The following is a 19,801-nucleotide window of genomic DNA, read 5'->3' on the forward strand; positions in this document are numbered from 1 at the left end:
TGATGCCTTGAATTATACAACAGACAACTTTAAACACTGTCATCACACATCCAGCGAGTCTGGATAAGGCAGTGACCCCAGGTAATGCCGATCATGTTGCTCTAGTCAACTCAACATTTACGCCAAAAAAAGAAAAAAGAAAACCCTCTGTGCGCAAGTTGGGTGAATTCATAGATACCTTTGTTAAGAGGAAAAGAAAAACACTAGGAATATTCCTAATTACCCCCCAAATAACCGAATAGAACCCTGAATGAAAACTTCCTCCTCCCCAGCGTAGTCTCTGACCCCAAGTGGCCATCCACGTGTTCATAACGTAACAGCTGCTACCTTCCCTGTACTGTCTAATATTCCCACATGGCAGGTCACCAACATTTTGTGATAGATTCAGGAATGTTAGGAAGGCACTGATATTCTCAAAAGTTTATTTCTATCGTTTCCTTTGTCAAGAATTCATTTCTTTTCCTATCACCTCTTACCAATTTATTGTAATGTTTGCTGTCTGTTATAGTTTCCTTTTCCAATGTCTACATTTTAAATAGGAAAAAAAAACCTCAATAATTTTAAGAAAATAACAAGTCCTGCATTTGATTTTGCCCAGAGATCAAATATACAGCACACAGGAAATGTGTGATAATTTTTGTTGAACAAAACTGGTTTTAGTTGCAGAGAACTCTCAGGGCACACACACCTAGATGCCTGTGAGGGAGACAAGACACAGCTGGGCTATCTCGGACAGTACCTACAAAAACAATTATCAGGATTTAATTTTCTTCCTGAACACAGGAAAAAGACACTACTTTATGCATAGTTACTAACATATCCAAAATCCTAATAGGAGGTTTTTTTTTTTTTTTTTTTTTTTTTAAGTAAGCTCTTTGCCCCCAAGATCAAGAGTCCCATGCTCTACTGACTGAGCCAGCCAGGCGCCCTGTCAATGGGAGGTTCTTAATACAAGAGAAACTTTCAAATTTTTACCGTCTTTACCGTCAAGCTTCATAAAAGTATATACAATGTATTATAAAATTTCGTATCCCCATGACACTTTGCACATAGTAAGGACCCAACAAATATCTGTTTAAACAAACCTGTATTTTGTACTGTCTACTTCTGGTCAATGCCATACTTATTGATACCTATGTATGTTACCTATGAATGTCTAATGAGGAATCTCAGAAGGAGCAAACCTGAGGGACTCAGGTCAGTCAAATAAAGAAAGCAGAACCCTAAACAGGTTACCAGAAGGTAAATAAACACAATGATAGAAGTACAGGCATGACTGTACCACCAAGGCTCACTACATTAAACCAGTAAGTACTCACAGAGGCAAAGGTGCCAATCTGTTTGATATTCTGTTCATAGCTCTGTGAGCTAGTGGGACGGCCGGGGGTTCTTCTGGAGTACCAGAAAGTATAGTTGTACTGCAGGGGATGCTCTGCTGGTCCAGGGACAACAGCCTGTGAATTCAATAAGGTGTGTTAATCTGGGGCACTTTTCACACGATCTGAGATTGAGAAAACATTTTCTCATAGTGTCACCCCTTACCACCTCCACAAAAAGGCTACATCTTTAATTCCCTGCAATATGCCCAAGATTCTGCTTACACAGTAAATTTTTTATGTTTGTTTATTTTTTTGTATTTTATTTTTTATTTTTAAAAATTTATATCCAAATTAGTTAGCATATAGTGCAACAATGACTTCGGGAGTAGATTCCTTAAGTGCCCCTTACCTATTTAGCCCATCTCCCCTCCCATAATCCTCTAGTAACCCTCAGTTTGTTCTCCATATTTATGAGTCTCTTCTGTTTTGTCCCTCTCCCTGATTTTATGTTATTTTTGTTTCCCTTATGTTCATCTGTTTTGTCTCTTAAAGTCCTCACATGAGTGAAGTCGTGTGATTTTTGTCTTTCTCTAATTTCTCTTAGCAGAATACCCTCTAGTTCCATCCACATAGTTGTCAATGGCAAGATTTCATTCTTTTTGATTGCCGAGTAATACTCCATCATATATATACATATATATATATATATATATATATGTATATATCTCACACCGTCTTTAGCCATTCATCCATCGATGGACATTTGGGCTCTTTCCATACTTTGGCTATTGTTAATAGTGCAGCTATAAATATGGGGGTGCATGTGTCCTTTGAAACAGCACACCTGTATCCCGTGGATAAATGCCTAGTGCAATTGCTGGGTCATAGGGTAGTTCTATTTTTAGTTTTTTGAGGAACCTCCATACTGTCTTCCAGAGTGGCTGCATCATCTTGCATTCCCATATGTTTGTTTATTTTTGAGAGAGAGAGAGAGAGAGAGAGAGAGAGAGAGAGAGGGAGGGAGGGAGGGAGGGAAGGGGAGAGAGACACACAGAGTGTGAGCAGGGGAGGGACAGAGAGAGGGGGAGATACAGAATCCAAAGGAGGCTCCAGGCTTTAAGCTATCAGCACAGAGCTTGATGTGGGGCTCGAACCCACAAACTGTGAGATCATGAGCTGAGCTGAACTGGGCTACCCAGGTGTCCCTACACTGTAAATTTCTTCAGTGGTTAGCGGATTCTAAGTTCCTCTAACATTTTATCTGTTTTCCTATGGCTTTTTAAACTTTTTTTCCTATTATAGGTATTTATGTTTATATCTTATCTCACCCAAGTACTCCCAGGCCAAGTATGCCTCCTCTATGACACCCTATCACTTACTGGCTAGTGACCTGGGCAAGCTGCTTAACCTGTTTGTGCCTCAGCTGCTTATCTGCAAAATGAAGAAAATAATATCGTAGAGTTGCTGAGAGGATCAAATAAGTTAATAGATGTAAAGTGCTTAGCACGGTGCCTGGCACATAGTAAGTGCTCAGTGTCGGCTACTATTAATATTGCTACTACTAAATGTAAGCCCCTTGATCCACAGTCTCATTCACCTTTGTGCTCTTTTAGCACCTACAATGCTCGATCTTGTCAGATAAACAAGTTTTAATATTAAAAAAAAACCTGACCCATCAATCTCTCACTCTCTAAATTTTTTCCTTTCCAAGTCACTTTCAGCTTAGATTATTACTGACTAAAGAGTCTAAAATTTCAAGGATGTGTAGGGTTTGAAATACTAAGCAACAGCTTAGAACTAACAGATAGTCTCATTCAAGTGCACAGTTAATCCCTCATGCTGGGTGAATGCTGGAAAGCAAGGCACGATCTCAAGATCCTATGGCAAGGGAAAAGTTCTAACTCCCAACATTAACGCCAGTGATTCAACAATCTTTTTTTGAGGACAAAAGCAGATATTCCAAAATAGGGCACCATTGAGTTAATCTGGTATCTTTCACATAGATTCCACAAGATAACCGAGTCTCAAGTCCAAAGGCAACTATATCTATACAGCACAAAACTCACCTTTCTCTTACTGCTGCCCTGACTCTTGTCTCGTTCTGTTTTTTCCTTCTCACCATCTTTCTGTGTGCTGTTTTCTTCATTCTGATCATGGTCCCCACTGTCATCGTCTTTCAATCTGAGTGGGAAGGTAAAACAATGTTAGGTGACAACCGAGCTGATTCTTGCTTCCCCAACAAAGCCACCAGGTCAAATGAACTATACCATATAACCACCCCCCAAGTCACTCGAATACAGGCAATGAGATGTATATGAGATGAGGGAAGGGCAAGGGAGTATAAAAAGGTAAGTAGGAAGAATTCCCAAAAAAAACCACTGTCTTCTAGTTTGCTAATAGGCAAAGAAGCAAGAGGCAAGCAGTTTAAGGGACTGGTTTTTTTTAACTTGTTTTATTTTTTATTTTTTAAAATTTACATCCAAATTAGTTAGCATACAGTGCAACAATGATTTCAGGAGTAGATTTTAAGGGACTGTTTTCTTTGCCAAATATGAGTCAATAATGAGAAGAGTTTCTGGGTTATATAACTGCTTTGGCATTTCGAATGATGTTTAAAAAACTTAACCAGATTTCTTGCCACTTCTAACCATCCCTTCTATCTGTCCCCACTGCCACTGCTTTAACTTAGGCCTTCCTCTCTGTCACCTTCGTTATTACAATAAATTCCTAAATGGTCTCCCCGACACAAATCACCTCCACTCTCTATCCATCCTCCATATGGCCACTAGCATCCTTCTAAATGCAAATCTGATCATTTAACTTCCACGCTTAAAACTGTCAACTGTCCCTTGCCTTTTGATGCCCACCCTGTAGGATAAAGTAAAGATAAAATGTAAAATCCTCTAGAATCTGACTCCTGCCTACTGATATCCTCTTTTCCTTCCCATCTCCCAAAGCAACCCACAGTCCCACAGTTGTGCTATATGCAAACACTACCCCTCAGCCTAAGGTGCCATTCCTCCCATGTCTGTTTTTCCTATTAAATGAACGGATCTCTTGGATACATTTTATCAATGTCTGTATCTCCGGCACCAAGGACAAGAAGATGCTGCCCTAACACAAAGCACAAGATGTTGAATCAATATTAAATGAAAAGAAAAAGAAATGACTGAAAGAAGGAATGAATGTTTTTTTGCCTAGTAAGTCTGGTCAAATGTATAGTAGGTGTTACCCTTCCAGAAGCAGTGCAACTACCCTAAGGCTTTCAGATACATGTAAAGTTCACAGGAGGGGCACCTGGTAGGCTAGGTCAGTTAAGCATCCGACTCTTGGTATCAGCTCAGGTAGTGATATCTCGGAGGTGATATCAAGCCGAGCCCCACGCTCAGCTCAGTGTGGAGCCTGGGATGCATTCTCTCTCTCTCTCTAAGATAAATAAAAATAAACTTTGGAAAAAAAAAATAAAGTTCACATGGGGCACCAGGGTGGCTCAGTTGGTTAAGCGTCCGACTTCTGCTCAGGTCATGATCTCCCAGTTTGTGAGTTCAAGCTCTGCGTTGGGCTCTGTGCTGACAGCTCAGAGCCTGGAGCCTGCTTCAGACTCTGTTTCTCCCTCTCTCTCTCTGCCCCTCACCTGCTTGCTCTCTCTCTCTCAAAAATAAACAAAAAGCATTAAAAAAAATAAAAAAAATAAAAAAACCTCACTGCATTCAGACAAAAAGATAATCAGAAGGTGAATTCACAAAGATAGTAAGAATGCCATTTGGTACACAGCTGGACCATTAGCTTATCATGGATCTTCTTCAAAATCACCTCTGGCCCTAGCGACTATCTCGTCAAATGGAACTGGGTAATTCTCAAGAAAGGAACTAGAAATGCTCAAATGATAACACAGATATTACCTTGCATACCTACAGAAACATATTGCAAAGCATTTTGCTTCTTTTTGGCCCACAAATCTCAGTGCCTCGCACATAAAAAACACTCAATAAATATTAGAATGCACAAACTAACCATGCGTTGAGGTGCACCTTCTGCCCATTTCACAGTCCTAGCTGTGGGATATATTCAGGTGCGCCGCACCACGCCAGGAACGTCCCCATCCCCACCCTGGTCAAGACATGATTATAAAGGGCACTTGAACAAAGGGCAGCCCAGCCTGGCCAATAACCAATGCCTCGCGGTCTTGTTCAAAAGTATGAGCCGATTCCTTCCTCAGCTTTTCATCCAGGAGATCAAAGATCACACAGATTCGGGAGCTGGGGCAATCCTATGGGACCCATATGAGAAAAGCCATGAAGGAAAGACAATGAGCAAATGCAAAGAAAGCCAGTAGGGAGAAAGGGAATGGAGCAGAGATCAGGTGGGAGAGGAAAGTGGTTTTGTTGGTGATGCTACCACCTCATTGACTAAGTGTGACCTCCTCAGACTTCTGGGAGAACGTTATCTGTGCTTATGACACGCCTTCCCCTTTATTACACTTGAGCTGGTTTGCTTTACTTTCCAAAAGGAGCCTGGACAGCATACAAGTCCCATATTTTACCAAGCCACTTACTGTATCAGATGCTACAGAGCACCTGTCCCCAAGCACCTCACTGAGGAGAAAAGATAGATACGCACACTTGGGCCTCAGCATGGTACAAAGGTCCTTATGTGCGTATATGTGCCAAGATCACCTCCTGCCTGGTCCCAACAAACTCCTTGCACTCTAGTGTTATCAACTTATTTGAGTTCTCCAATCTCACCCCTCTGTTGTGCTCATCATGTGGTCTCCTCTCAGAGAGGTCCCCTTCCTCTACTTAACTTGTCCTTTAGGACTCGGGATGAGGGCCACTTTCTCTTAAAAATACTTCCTAATCTCTCCCTAGGCTGGATCAGGCTCCCCTCTTCTGAACCTTACCATATAAATGTTTGTACTTGTCCCCACTATGATGCCATAGCCAATTTTTTGGCTCCTGATCAAAAACATCTCATAGGTTTTTATATGGCATAGGCCCAAGACAGCTCTTAATTCTCTTCTTTATGGGATACCCCAGGACTCAAACCATTTCTCTCTCAATTCCCAGCCTCCACTATATCCTCTAGGGTCCCTTCCCTTTAAATCTTGAAGAGTCACCCCAGCATCTCTCATTTTTACTAGCCCCAAGAAAAGCAGAAGTTCCTTTCTTTTTAGTGGTTTTGCTGCTAATCACTACTAGGAAACAGAAAAGAAAAAAATAGCAAAAATTATTATATTCAAAAACAAACAGTGCTGTGATCCCTGGACCACACTTCCTGACTCCCTCTGGAGATGGTAAAAGGAAATCCTAATGGACCTTCATCTTGTATTGTTATTTCTAATAACAATAGAGCTAACCAGCCACCCCGCCCACTAAGCTTTCACTTAAGGCAAATCACTTGCATCCCATCTTCCAGAGGCTACTCTTCCCAACTTGAAGCTGGATTTGAGCCAAAATAGTCAGGACTAAAAATCTGTGCTCCATAGACACAGGCAAGCAATTAGCATCTCTAAGGCTGTCTAGACTGAGTGGCTCCAAGTCAGCTCACCAAACTTCCACCCAGGCTTGTCCTCATATTCTCTAACCAGACGGATTCCTTATGCATCTGGGAACTTGGTCTAATTCATCTTTACATGTCCAGCATCAGACAGAGGCAGAAAACAAACATGTTTAATGAATGGACTTCTAAAATCAAAGCAATACAAAGCAGAATAGCATGAGTGCCAAACAGGAGGTTCAGACAATACTTTAAGAGTGCGCCAAAAGCTAGCGAAGAGAGAACAGTGGGAAAATCAAGTATGGCATCTAGATCTGAAAACCAAGCTCATCGCAGCTGGGACTGCAGAACAGTGAAAGCATCTTAGAGTTTCACATGTCAACAGCAACAATGACAATGTAGCTAACTGACTTGATAAATGTGGGGGGTGGGGTGCAATTATAGTTCTAGGTTACGCTCATAGAAGTCGGGCCCACAAAATAGAGGAGGTTAGAGCTCTTCTTTAACCTGAGCGCATCAGTTTAGACTACAGTACGCAACTCCGGGCACTGGACTTTTAGGATGCTGGCAAACTGGAATCTTAGGAACAGTCCTTAGGAACCATGTGGTGAAGAGTGTAAAAGCCAAACATGTATGGGACTGCAAACTGATGCAGCCACTCTGGAAAACAGTATGGAGGTTCCTTAAAAAACTAAAAATAGAACTACCTTACAACCCAGCAAATGCACTACTAGGCATTTATCCAAGGGATACAGGTGTGCTGTTTCAAAGGGACACATGCACCCCGTGTTTATAGCAGCACTATCAACAATAGCCAAAGTATGGAAGGAACCCAAATGTCCATCGATGGATGAATGGATAAAGAAGATGTGGTATATATATATACAATGGAGTATTACTCGGCAATCAAAAAGAATGAAATCTTGCCATTGGAGACTACGTGGATGGAACTAGAGGGTATTATGCTAAGTGAAATTAGTCAGAGAAAGAGAAATATCATATGACTTCACTCATATGAGGAATTTAAGACACAGAACAGATAACATAAGGGAAGGGAAACAAAAATAATATAAAAACAGGGAGGGGAACAAAACAGAAGAGACTCATAAATATGGAGAACAAACTGAGGGTTACTGGAGGGGTTGTGGAGGGGGGGGGGATGAGCTAAATGGGTCAGGGGCACTAAGGAATCTACTCCTGAAATCATTGTTGCACTATATGCTAACTGATTTGGGTGTAAATTAAAAAAAATGAAAAATAAAAAAATATATATATATATCTAAAATATATATATTTTAGATATATATATATGTCTAATATATATATGTCTAATATATATATAAAAGCCAAACATGTAACAATGGTCTGAAAACTGCAGACTTTTGGGACACCTGGCTAACTCAGACAGAGGAGGATGTGACTCTTGGTTTCAGGGTCACGGGTTCACACTCCACATTGAGTGCAAAGATTACTTAAATAAATAAACTTAATACACCTCAGACTTTTCACATGAAAAACAAAAACAAAAGCAAAACCAGGGGCAGGAGTGAGGTCTCCAATTGCTAATTTCAAATAAACGAAAGCTTTGGTTCTTTTCCTACACAGCTAGAAGAGAGAGGTTAAAAAATTCGGGCATACTACAAGGACCAGTTAATAATTAGAACTAATTGAAAATGACCCAGGTTAATTTTTGCCAAGAGGTACATGAATCAAGGTTAAACAACAAACCTGGGTTTGAATCCCACCATATGGGCCTTTCTACCTGTAGGGCCTCATTTTCCTATTTGTAAAAGGAGGTAACATGATCCCCTTTGTAGGGTTAAGAGTAGAAATAATATATGAAAAGCATCTAGCAAGATGCCTATGGAAGCCATTATTACCATTCTTTTTTCTTTTTTAAGTATGTGTCACACCCAGTGTGGGGCTTGAACTCACAATGTTGAGATCAAGACCTGAGCTGAGATCAAGAGCCAGACGCTTAACAGACTGAGCCACCCAGGCGCCCCCCCACCCCCATTATTACCATTCTTAAATTAGCTTACTGCAATCCCCAAATCCAAATGATTTGGATGGGACTGGGCTAGATGACCCACAAAAACACCTTCCTAAGATGAAATCTTGACCGGTTCAATTCAGTGGAAGAACGGGTATAGGATTTGCAGAATCCTATAGGGACTTAGATCTGGAGTTAGGTGCTGCAGAGATTAAGACGAGGGGTACACATAGGGGAGCGGAGGGCAGGGTGGCCAGCTAAGCAGCAGGCTGGGGAAACGTTCAGCCAAAGACTTCCTCCAAGCAGCAGAGACTTCTCAGCAACCAGAAACATTCCCGAGGAGCTGCGGACAGTGCTGGAATCTAGGACTCCTCAATTTGCAAACCAGCACTCATTGTACTGGAAAAAACCCAAAGTCCCATCAGCAGCAGGTCAAAACCTAAATCAACAGCCATTCCACTTTACGTTTATTCCTCACTATTAGCAATTAACAATGTACCTTTAAGCACTGCTGAGTGTGATTTGGTCCTTACCACACTCAGAGCAGCAGCGGGGCACTAACCACTAACGTGGCTTAGGTAACAATGGTTGGGTAACTCTTCTACTGTCAAATAACTGGTAACTGGCTGGTCTGGTGCTGGAAACCTAGGTCTCTGGGGATCGGACAGATTTCCTAGACGGCTGGAAGAGAGGTAAGAACTACCTCAAGATACAAATCGCTAGAGGGGAAACATGCAAAAATACTCTGCATGTCCTTTTTGCATTTCCAATTGTCTGATGCTGGACCGAGGAACCAGATAGGGTACATACAGAAATGGGAGAAGGGGGCAATGGCAAGTACGCTCGTTGGGCAAGCTCGTTGCTCCTGGTGAGTGTGTTGGAAGAAGGGAAAAGGGGGAGGAGAAAGAAGTGGGAAGGAGCCTCAGGAAGACGGAGCATTCCGTAACTGAGCAGCCACTAGGCGCCACAGCCACATTACCTCTCTGTATTCACAACTCTGCGACCCGGACTCTGTCACCGTCCCCACTCTGCAGATGAGGGGACTGAGTCAGAGAAGCGAGGTGACCTTCCTAGGCTAGAGCGTGTGTGGAAAGCTGGATTCAGAGGCAAGGAGGCCAGGCTGCGGAAACACCCAAACCGCTGCGGTCTCCGCCCTTCCACGCCGCTGGCAACCTGCACCCACCGGGGCGGGGCGTCCGCAAGTCTCCTTCCGGGCGGTACTGCCACCTCCTCCCCGGGACCCCGCGCTCCGCCCTCGGTCCGTACGACCCCGAAGTCTCTGGGGCCCCTGCATCACGCCTCCCCAGACCCCTCTTCGTCCCCGCTGGCCGCCTGGGCCGGGGAGGCCCGCAGCCCAAGCCCGGGAGGGAGGCCGGCGCCGGAGAGCTTCGTCGCCTCCAGCCCCGGTGGGGGCGGGCGCAGGGAACGGTTGGGGGAAGGGGCCCCGGGGGGCGGCCACGCGCCACTCACGCGTCGAACTTGTTGTTCATCCTCTCACCGCCGCCGTCGCCACTGCCTCACGGAGTGACTTCCGCTCCGCCAGGTCCCCTCCCGCTTAGGGCCCGGTCACTTCCGGCTGCGCACGGCGCAGCGGAACGTCTGCGCGCTGGCCCCGTGTGGGACAAGTATCCCGGGACGCCCGCCCGGGGCGGCTGCGCGGAGGCTGTGGCTTCGCGGTCCCTGCGGGCTGCGGGCCTCGGCGCCACCTGGGTTCCTGTCGCCCTCCTGCCCGCCTTCCCGGCGGCTCCAAGGAAACAGTTTCCGTCCGAGAGAGGGTCCCGACCCCCTCCCGCGGCGGCTGGGAGGAAGAGGCAGAGCCGCGTCGCTGACTGTGCGGGCTCCGGACTGCCTGCTTCGTACAAATCCCGACTCCACGCCCTGTGCCGGCTGCACCATCCTGGACTGTGTTTTAACTTCCCCGAGACTGTTTCCTCTTCTGTACTGTCCATACTGTATTACAGTACCTGCCTCTTCGTGTTGCCGTGTGGATCTGACGGGATAATCAGTGCCAGGCGCTAGACACAGCAACCCTCAATAAGTGTAGTATTTTTAATTTTGCTTACTTGTGCGAGGAGCTAAAGAGAACCACAGATGGGCCCACCATCATCAAATTGCCTCCAGGATCTAAGTCTCTGCTCCAAATACACAGGGGCAGCATGCACCTACACTGGAGTTAATGGAATGAACCTGCTGGTGATTGAGCACCAAAGCCAGCCACCCTGTACTTGGGAGAGGGTGGTTATTTCTGGGGTCCTTTCCCCTCCCTTAACAATGTCCCATGGTCAGGTCTTCATGTGGCATGTTCACATTTTTGAATCACTTTGATCTGCACCTTTGATCCTCTGATGAGGGTAGATAGGAACTGAAATCTGTACCCATATTGACAGATGAAGTTGTTTCATCACAATCAGAACTCTGGCCGGAGCTGTACTCTCCAAATCAGGGCCTTGCCTCTCTCCCAGGAAGCCCTCAGCTGGCCATCTTGTTTCCTAAGTGGGGCCAAGCGAGGCTGGTCAGGGTCTCCTTCCAGAAGGCAAAGCCCAGAAGTTCCCTGTTACCTCCCAGCCTCTCTGCCTAGCTCTTCCTTGTCTTAACCAACCTTTGACACCAGTGCAAATGCCCTGGCCTTTGAGAAGAGAAGGAAGAGGGGTCTGTTTTCCGGGCCATGGAATGAATCTTCCTTGGAGTGTCTAAAACTGAGTTGGGAATTCTGGACTCCAAACTTTATTTGGCCACCAGTGTTCTGAGAAGCCCCTGTTACTCTGGGCCCCAATTTGCCCATCTGAAACATGGGGGGAGTAGTGACTTGCTTCTCCATGATGATGTGAAGAGCTCTTAACTCTGAAATCTTTTGTGATCAATGATAAAAAAATGCATATGGATGGAAAGGTCCCTGGTGCAGGTGAGTGTTGGGTACTCATAGCACCCAGAAGACAGGGGAGGGAGATGCCAGTGGGAGCGGGCTACTGCCATTCTTTTGAGAGAACATTGTCTGCTACTCTTCACATCTCTCTTGACTTCCTTCCTTTAGGAACCTGTGGGGAACTCGTAAAAAGGAAAGGGGGCCTAGGCCTAGAGGGATGGGACCTTGCCTAGCTGGGGACATTGTAAAAAACAGAGTCCTTGGGGCTTCAGAAATGATGGGAGTTGCTAATGCTTTGCTGAAGTGAGGGGATTGCCAGGACTAGGTAGCCGGTGCCACGCGGATGCTGATCCCAACAGCACACCCTGCCCACAGCCGTTCTCAACCACTCCAGGACTCCAGCTCGGTCTCTTTATTTCCCATGCTTTTCTCAGGGCCTGTTGGCTCACATGGCCATGAAGGGCACTTCCCAAAGAGCACGCTCATGATCTCAGCCACTGAAGAACACAGCCAATCAGACTCCACGTGGCTGGCGGCCGATGGTTGGCTCAGTCAGGCGAGGGCAGGTAGGAGCGGGGGTCTCCAGGGAACGGAAGAGGGGGCACCTGGTTGTAGTGGGCCATGAGGAAGATGCCAGCAGTGCCACAGACAAAAAGGGAGAGCATGGCCAGGAAGCAGACACGGTCCAGCACGCGGCCCACCAAGAACCACTCCTCGCTCCCCTGAGGGCGGGAGGCAGGTGTGGGATGACCGGCAGGAACACCAAGCCTGCCCTGGATCATGTGCCATCCTTGGCCCACCAGCAGACCTCTCATTCTCCGTTTCTTTGGGTCCCTCTCACCTACTTCCAGGCCTTAACCTGTGTTCTGCCATAGTCCCCTGGCACTGATGTCCCCATTCCACTTTTTCCTTCCCTCTGCCCTGCCACGGCCACTCCACTCATCTTGCCCCCATCTTAAGTCCAAGTCCCTCACCGGGTACTCAGTTCCCCTTACACTGTCAAAGTGACTTTGCTGGTGGCGGGCAAGGGCAATGAGGTTGCAGGCTTCCACACAGGCCTGGATGGCCGGGGCGGCCTGCTTCAGGCTGCCACACAACTCTCGGCTCTGCCCTGGCTCCGGGCCTTTCTCTGTTGAGAGAGGGTAAGGTTTGGGAATCGAGTGGAGAAGAAATAGTCTGAGAAGGTAGCCTCTCCTGAGCGACCCTAGTGTCTCTCTCCCCAGCTGGACACTTACCAACACTCATCGGCTGTGTCCGGTGCCTTGGCCAACAGATAGCCCTCCCCGTCAGATAGCAGGCCAGAGTGAGCACTGGAGTGTCCCCAGTGTCATACCTCCTGCCTCACCTAGCTTCTCCAGCGCCGCCCTCACCAGCCCGTTGCGCTGCCGCTGCCGGAAGAGAAGTTCACTGCGAGGCAGGCAGAGAGCAACCTCTTCCCCAGCTGTGATTGACCATCCCGGAGAGGAGCCGTTCTGCAGCCGGCGCCCCGTGTCTTGCACAGCCACTGGGACCAGTGGGCGAACGTGCATCCGCAACAGCTGGGGCAAGAGCCGCAGGAACACCTGGAGAGAGGATGTTCTGGGGCGCTTAGCTTAGTAGCCGGCAGACCTGGACGTGTGGGCAGCCGGGCTGGGCTTCAGAGCAAAGAGTGAAGGTTGGCATGGAGGGCTCAAGCTACCAGGGGCCCAGAGGCAGCACCTTAGGGACAGTGGCTTGACACTGGTACAGCTTGGCTGTTCTGTGCCAGGCACTGAGCCTAGGTCCCCAAACCTGTGTGCACATTCGAATCACCAGGGTACTTGCTGCACAGCCTTCACGAGGCCACAGGCTGGCCCCACCCTTGCTGTTCCAGCCCCGGACGCCTGAGGCGGGCCTGGGAATCTGCATTTGCAACAAGGGTCCCGGCTGACTGCTGCAGGTGGGCTGCAGATGGCCTGGAGCCATCTGGGTAGAGCCAGATGGCCTGGGTAGAATCTTGCTTCTCCTTCCCAGCCATGCAACCTTGGGTGAGCTAATGAACCTCTCTGTGTCTCAGTTTCCTCATTTGTAAAACGGAGGTGGCACTAATACCCACCTCATAAGAGTTTTATGAAGATCAAATGAGTTAGTATGTATGATGCACCTGCCACAAAGCAAGCACTCAGTATTATTATTAATCCGTCTGGATTAATCCACATGCTTCAAGATACACACAGGGCAGGTTTGTTGCTGAATGTGGCAGGTGAGTAGGGAAGGGCAAGGGGGTGGAGAGGAAGACGCATGTGAGTGGACTGGACTGGAGGATGCTGGAGTGGGCAGAGAGGGGCCTTGCCTTTCGGACCCTGCGGGCCATGGAGTGTGTATGGGGGGACCGCAAAGACACGTTGAGCACGACCACAGCATTCACAACAATGAGGATGGTCACCACCAGGAGGAAGGTCAGGTACCTGCCAGGGTCAGGTAGGCGGGAGGTGGGGCTGGCCCACTGGCACTGACTCCATCTCCAGACACACCCCGCCCTTAGCAGCTGATTCCCCCAGATCTCTTAGGGTGAGGGGTTGGCATTGAGGATGGGAGGGTGGGAGTGGCAGAAGGGTAGTGCCCCGAATTCCAGGAAGGGGAGGGGGGGAGGGGGTGGTAGGCGTGAGGGCCGGCCTTACTTGCTGATAAGTGGCACTGCCTGGGAGGTCTCGGGCACCTTCTTGGCCACAAGGAAGAGGAAGACGGTCTGGGCCAGGAGCACGTTGATGGCGACGGTACACTTCTGGCCCCCCGCTGCCCGTAACCAAGAGACCCTCAGAGTAGATCTCAAGTTCCCTGCCATGGGGCTCCTCCCCCACCCCATTCCTGTCCCCGGGACAGGTGGTCTCGTGGGTGGTGCCACTCTGTGCCCTCCCAGCTAGCCCCTGTGCTGCCGGCCGGGGCCGTGGCTCCCCTCCCACGGGCTCCAGGTACCCTTGGCAGGAAGGAAGTAGATGAGAATGGCGACCGAGGAGATGAGCACACAGGGCGCGATGATGTTGATGATGTAGAAGAGGGGCTTGCGCTGGATGAGCAGGTAGAAGACCACCTTCTGGTGGCCCGCCTCCTCGGCGGGTGCCTCCACATCCAGCAGCATCTTGGCCGGCCGGTGCCGGATGGCCCACTCCCCGTTCTCTGCGGGCAGCGGGCCAGAGTGAGCACTGGGAGCACAGGCTGGGCAGATCCCCGCAGCCCCTGTGACCCGGCTGCGGGCGGCCAGCCGGGGCCCACAGCAGTGCCACCGAGGGATGGAAGCAGCAAAGGGAGATTGGATATCTGATCCTCCTCCCACCAAAACCGGAGACATTATCGTGGGGCAATCAGAACTCTGCTGGGTCTTTAAAAATCTAGTTTGTGTGGTTTAGTCTAGCCTTCATCTTGAGTTACACGGGAGGGGGTCTGAACCGAGCCTGGCCCTGCCCTGGAGGTCAGGTGCGGCTGGGGTCCTGGGAAGAGGTTACCCGTGAAGGCCTCAGGGTCGATGAAAATCCACTCTATGGTCTGACCATCTTCCTGGCTGAGCTGCAAATTGATCTCATTGGTGCTGTAGGTCTGGGACCTGGAAGGGGGACACATTTGAGGGCATATAGATCCACCTACGAGGTCACGTACACAGTCATCTGGGGGCAACCGTGGGCGGTCTTGCCTCAAAAAGTACAGCTAGGAATTTCTGAGCCCTCCGCAGAGCCCTGGCCACGAGATGGGGGGCACGAAGGGGACCCGGGCTCCCTGGAGGTCAGGGAAGTTTTTGTTGAAGGGCCAGGAGGCTGCAGCTCAGTGAGTGTCACGGATGTTAAGAGCCCAAGGCCACTCTGTTCCTCCCTTCCACTGCCTCCAGGGCAGGAAGGGCCAATGGTTAGAACATAGAAAACACAGTCTGTACCTCTCAGATCTGTTTGTTACAGAGGGTCTCCTTGTGAGAAGACTGCTTCTCTAAAGTGTGGGAACCCACTCACACAGACCTCCTTCTCCCCATTTCTGGAAGAGGAAAGTGAGAGCACCTCCACCTCTCCATGGCGAGTGAGGTGTAGCGTCTCGTGTGGGGTGGCGCTCGTGTGTGCATGCTGGTACCTCGCGGGCAGGTGTATGCCTTCTTGCCCACCCACCCCAGTCATGAACTCCTCCCTTGGGGCACAGGCGGGGAAACTGAGGCAGCGAAGGAGGATGAGCGAGGGGACTGCGGCTTAGCCGGGAGGGACGTGGGCACCTGCAGGTGTCTGGGCCTGAGACGGGCACAGAGGCCCCAGAGAGAGGGAGCCGCACCCCTGGCGAGAAGCCTCGCGTCCACCCCCCTCCCCAGCCAGGTTCCTCTTAGGGCAGCTCTCCAGGTCTGCACCCGCACCCCCGGTAAATGGCCTCACTGGAAGACGAGGGAGCAGTTCTGCCAGTCGAAGGGGAAGTAGGTGACGGAGACGGGGCAGGAGGAGCGGAAGATGGCGGGCGGCAGCCAGTAGACACATCCGTCGGGAGACACCAGCACGTTGCAGTAGAGGGCCACCTCGAACACGCCGTCCACGCTGCGCACAGGCCAGGCCCTGGGGCTGGGGGCTCACGTCCCCGGCGGCCCCGGCTCGGCCGAGTCCCACACCCCAGGCCTGCCAGCGTCCTGCGTGGATGGGGCCTGGGGACACCAGCCCCTCCCGGGCACAGGGTCCACTACCTCCCCGCCGCGCCCACCTCCAGGCTTCATCATCCCACCTCCTAATCACCACAGCTTCTATGGGAGCCGCCCTCACCCCCACGTTGGAGGGAGGGCCGCAGCCCAGCAGACGACCGAGCCCAGAGGAGATGGAGTGAGCCAGGTCGAGAGTCAGGTCTGCTGGCCAGGCCCTACCCTCGGCAGCACCTGCCGCATCCAGTATTTCCTGGCCCCGGAAAAGGGGGCCCGGTCTGCACCTTTCCCCAGAGCCCCCCTTGTCCTACCGGGCCCTGCCTTTGTATCGTTTTGTCCCCCCACCCCTGCCCGCACTCCTCCTCACTTGTTCTCCAGCACGACATCCGGCCGCCACACCATGGTGGACGGCACCCTCAGCACCCACAGTCCTTCGTAGTCTTGCGGATCCCAGCGCAGGCGATAGTCACACCACTGCTGCAGGGCGAGTGGGGTTGCCAGACCCCTGCTCTCCACGGAGTCACCCCCTCCCCAGAAGAGGCGGGGAGGGGGTGGGGGAAGACAGGCAGCTCCAAGGGCCTTGGGACCCCAGGGAGGGGGCCTGATCCAGGGTACAGGACTTCAGGGGGGCCTCTTACCATCTCTATCCACACATTGGTGGTGAGGGCCTCCTCTCGCTCATTCTGGGGGTTCAGAACAGAGGGTTGAGCCCCCATCGCTTGCCGTCTCTGGATGTTAGTCCCTACAGACCCCCATTGGGCGCTACAGGACCCCAGCCTCTTGGGCATCCTTCACCGGAGTTTTCTAGCTCCCCAGCCTCTCCCCTGTAGCGTCCTTCCTCCTCCTGGCTGCTAGAGCCAGCCCCTTCCTCTCCCCAGCAGGTCCCGGGGGCCAGGTGCACTGGGCCTCCGCCTCCCCTGCCGTCCTACAAGCCTATGGCTCACCAGGGAGATGAGGTTGGTGAGGGTGAGTTTCAGGCTGACGTTGACCACGTCCGAATCGCGCTCCGCGGGCCGCAGGTGGGGGTCGTAGTTGTGCATCAGGTCCGCGAGCAGACGCTCCTCCTGGTTCCGGCCCTGGGCTCCTGCAACGGACAGCAGTGAGCCCGGGTGCAGGGGCTTTGGGGCAGAAAGAGTTGGGGGGGGGGTGTCACAAGAGGGTGTGATGTGGAGAGGTAGGGAACTAGAGGTGCAGAGCAGGTCTCAATAGCCCTCCAGACCCTCTATCCCCTGAGGCCTTGGATCTCTACTCCAGGCCTCCCCAGGCTCCTGAGCCCCTGGTCCACACCCAGGCAGACAGCCAGCAGCGGCAGGAGGAGCGGCAGCCCCTGGTCCCTGTACATGGTGCCGCAGCTCTACAGTGTCGGCTGGGACAGCAGCTCTCCGACTCAGGGTAGAGAGATGTGGACTCCGGGTCTCATGTAACAGCCCATGCTCCCACCCCAGCCAGCCTGGCCAGGCCAGCTAGGCCCCACCAGCTGTCTGACCACAGCAGCGTCAGCTGTTCCAAGATGGACAAAATGCCAGGCTCGGGTTACCTGGGCTGGGGAGGGGACAGAGGGGCCCCATCTGCCCCAACAGAGATGGCTCAGCCTCCATCCCCACTCTCTGACTCCGTTGGCCCAGCCCGTGTTCCTTCCATCTGGGGTGGGGGGGGGGGGCGACTGGAGACACAGCCTTGGACGGACAGGTGTGGGAGGGAGGCAGAGTGCCAGGAAGCACCCCAAATTGGGCTCCCTCCTTTTGCTCCCTCCAGCGGGTCAGGATTTGGGGAGGTTTAGAGGGGCGTTTTGGACCTGAGCCATGACATGGTTGAGGACCATGAACCTGTCCCACTAGCCTAACATCTTCATGGGTTACTCCACTGGGCCAGGGCACTGGGGACAAGCCTAAGAGGGAGATGCACTAGGTCCCCCGGGCTTGGATACCTTAATGCAAATTAGGGTGTTCTTCAGGGTCCTTCAGATAACTTGAACTTCAGGCAGTTCAGGGCCCTCCCAGGCTCTGAGGCATAAGACACAGGCCTGGTAAGCTTTGGAAGAAGGAGGGTTGAGGAGGGTCTGGAGCTTGGGGCTCTTGGGAACAGAACAGCCCCTGAATAGGGGCTCCTCAGTGTGGCCTCGGTATTTATTAAATTATCCACAGACTAAGGGAGTCTCCAGCATGTGGCAGGCACAAGGCTAGGTGGGCTGCAGGGGACTCGCAGGGGACTGCGAGGAGGCAGGGATAAGCCTGAGCGGCTCATAGGAACTCAGAGTTCAGTAAAGCAGGCAGTCAAGATCAAGGTTGCGGCCTCCGGAGAGTCAGATGAGGGGACCCAGAAGGGCCAGAAAACACACTCCATCGGCTTTGTAGTTTGAGGTCAGGGAAAGGGTGGGGCTGAGGCTAGTTTAGGAACAAGGGTCCCTGCTGCTGGCTGTGACCATGACCATGGGCTCAGGCCACCTGTCGTTTGACCATCTATTCTAAGCAGACAGGTCAGGACCTCCCAGCAAGTTTGCAAGACAAAGAACGCAGCTTCGACTAAGTGCTACCAACCCTTGGGCATCCTGGGGGACAGGGTGGTGGAGGCCTCTGAGGGCTGGAGGAAAAGTGCCACCTACCTCCTGCCCCACAAACAAATGAGGTCTCCAGCATTTCTTCACATTTCTAATGTGTCAGTACATTGGAAATCAGCCTACTACTTTTAGTCCTTGGGGATCCGTGTGTGAGGTTGGCTCAGACCCCAGCCTCTATAGCCACAAATCCCTCCTGTCTGTCCTCACCGCGATTCTGGGGTCGGGGGGACAGTGGTGGTGGCACCTGCCTTCCCTGTCATCTACTTGTGTCCTTGTGTTCAGTCCTGCTCTGGGCCCCACCCCTAAGCATTGCTCTCAATGTGCATCTAGGTGTGTAGCCAGCCCCCTTTCCCTGGAGATTACAAAGCCAGGTGCCCCTTCTCCCCAGTTTGCCCTTTGGTCCTCCCCAGATTCGGGTCCCTCACCCATTTTGGAGAGCAGAACCTCTTCCCCTCTCCGCTCCCCCTCCCCCAAGACCACACTTAGGCAAGACCATCCATGGCTCCTGCTAAGTGACGGACCACCTATTCACCACCTCCCAAACCCTCTGACCCAGGCAGTGGTGGTCTGGCTGTTGCTCTGACATTTCCGACTTTCCCTTTCCCCTTCCCTACAAGTGTCGGGGAGGAAAAAGGAAGATTGTGGAGCGTGACTTCCCTCTGGTATGAATTATGCCGCCTCCCTACGTATGAAGAGATTTCAACTCCTGTTTTTTCACCTTCTCTCTGCTGTGGGAGAGAGGTAAGGTCTCTCTGGTGTTCTCAGGAGGGCGGGTCAGCTGAGGAGCTGGTGGTTTTGTCCTGAAGAGGTTAAAGGGAGGCAACTTTAAGAGAAAAATCTTCTGTAGACATCATTTGTGTCTAATAGCTACTCCCCCTTTGTCACCTTCTATGCTGGAGGCTGGAAAAGTGAAATGCTCTACTCCCAGTCTCCCTTGAGGAAGGGGTGGCCACGTGATAAC

The 19,801-nt window shown here is 50.7% G+C and overlaps 2 protein-coding genes across 7 annotated transcripts in view; both read right to left on the bottom strand.

Annotated features, from left to right (window-relative positions):
• The window catches only part of EIF4E2 (eukaryotic translation initiation factor 4E family member 2), a 29,836-nt gene extending 19,430 nt beyond the window's left edge, over positions 1–10,406 (bottom strand). For all 5 annotated transcript variants that reach the window (XM_019445558.2, XM_019445557.2, XM_019445556.2 and 2 more), the window contains exons 1-3: positions 10,279–10,406; positions 3,386–3,500; positions 1,320–1,454 (exon numbers count right to left, since the gene is read on the bottom strand). In XM_019445558.2, coding sequence (XP_019301103.1) covers positions 1,320–1,454; positions 3,386–3,500; positions 10,279–10,298 — 270 coding nt within the window. In that variant the 5' untranslated portion in view covers positions 10,299–10,406. The remainder of the gene's footprint in view (positions 1–1,319; positions 1,455–3,385; positions 3,501–10,278) is intronic.
• Positions 10,407–12,068: 1,662 nt separating this feature from the next.
• CHRNG (cholinergic receptor nicotinic gamma subunit) lies at positions 12,069–17,829 on the bottom strand. Of its 2 annotated transcripts, XM_053903657.1 has the most exons (12): positions 17,571–17,821; positions 17,228–17,367; positions 16,922–16,966; positions 16,651–16,760; positions 16,033–16,188; positions 15,133–15,230; positions 14,606–14,806; positions 14,311–14,425; positions 13,983–14,097; positions 13,017–13,233; positions 12,667–12,800; positions 12,069–12,393 (listed from the first exon to the last, which is right to left on the bottom strand). In XM_053903657.1, exons 1-12 carry the CDS (start codon positions 17,623–17,625, stop codon positions 12,220–12,222), a joined length of 1,560 nt encoding a protein of 519 aa, XP_053759632.1. In that variant the 5' UTR covers positions 17,626–17,821; the 3' UTR covers positions 12,069–12,219. The 2 variants fall into 2 exon arrangements, 1 of the variants encoding a protein (XP_053759632.1); XR_008422520.1 differs by lacking the exon at positions 12,069–12,393 and having other exon boundaries at positions 12,687–12,800; positions 12,907–13,233; positions 17,571–17,829.
• Between the last annotated feature and the right edge of the window lie 1,972 nt (positions 17,830–19,801).

This window comes from Panthera pardus, unplaced genomic scaffold, assembly GCF_024362965.1.
Source record: "Panthera pardus isolate Hobbes unplaced genomic scaffold, ASM2436296v1 HiC_scaffold_10, whole genome shotgun sequence".
NCBI lineage: Eukaryota > Metazoa > Chordata > Mammalia > Carnivora > Felidae > Panthera > Panthera pardus.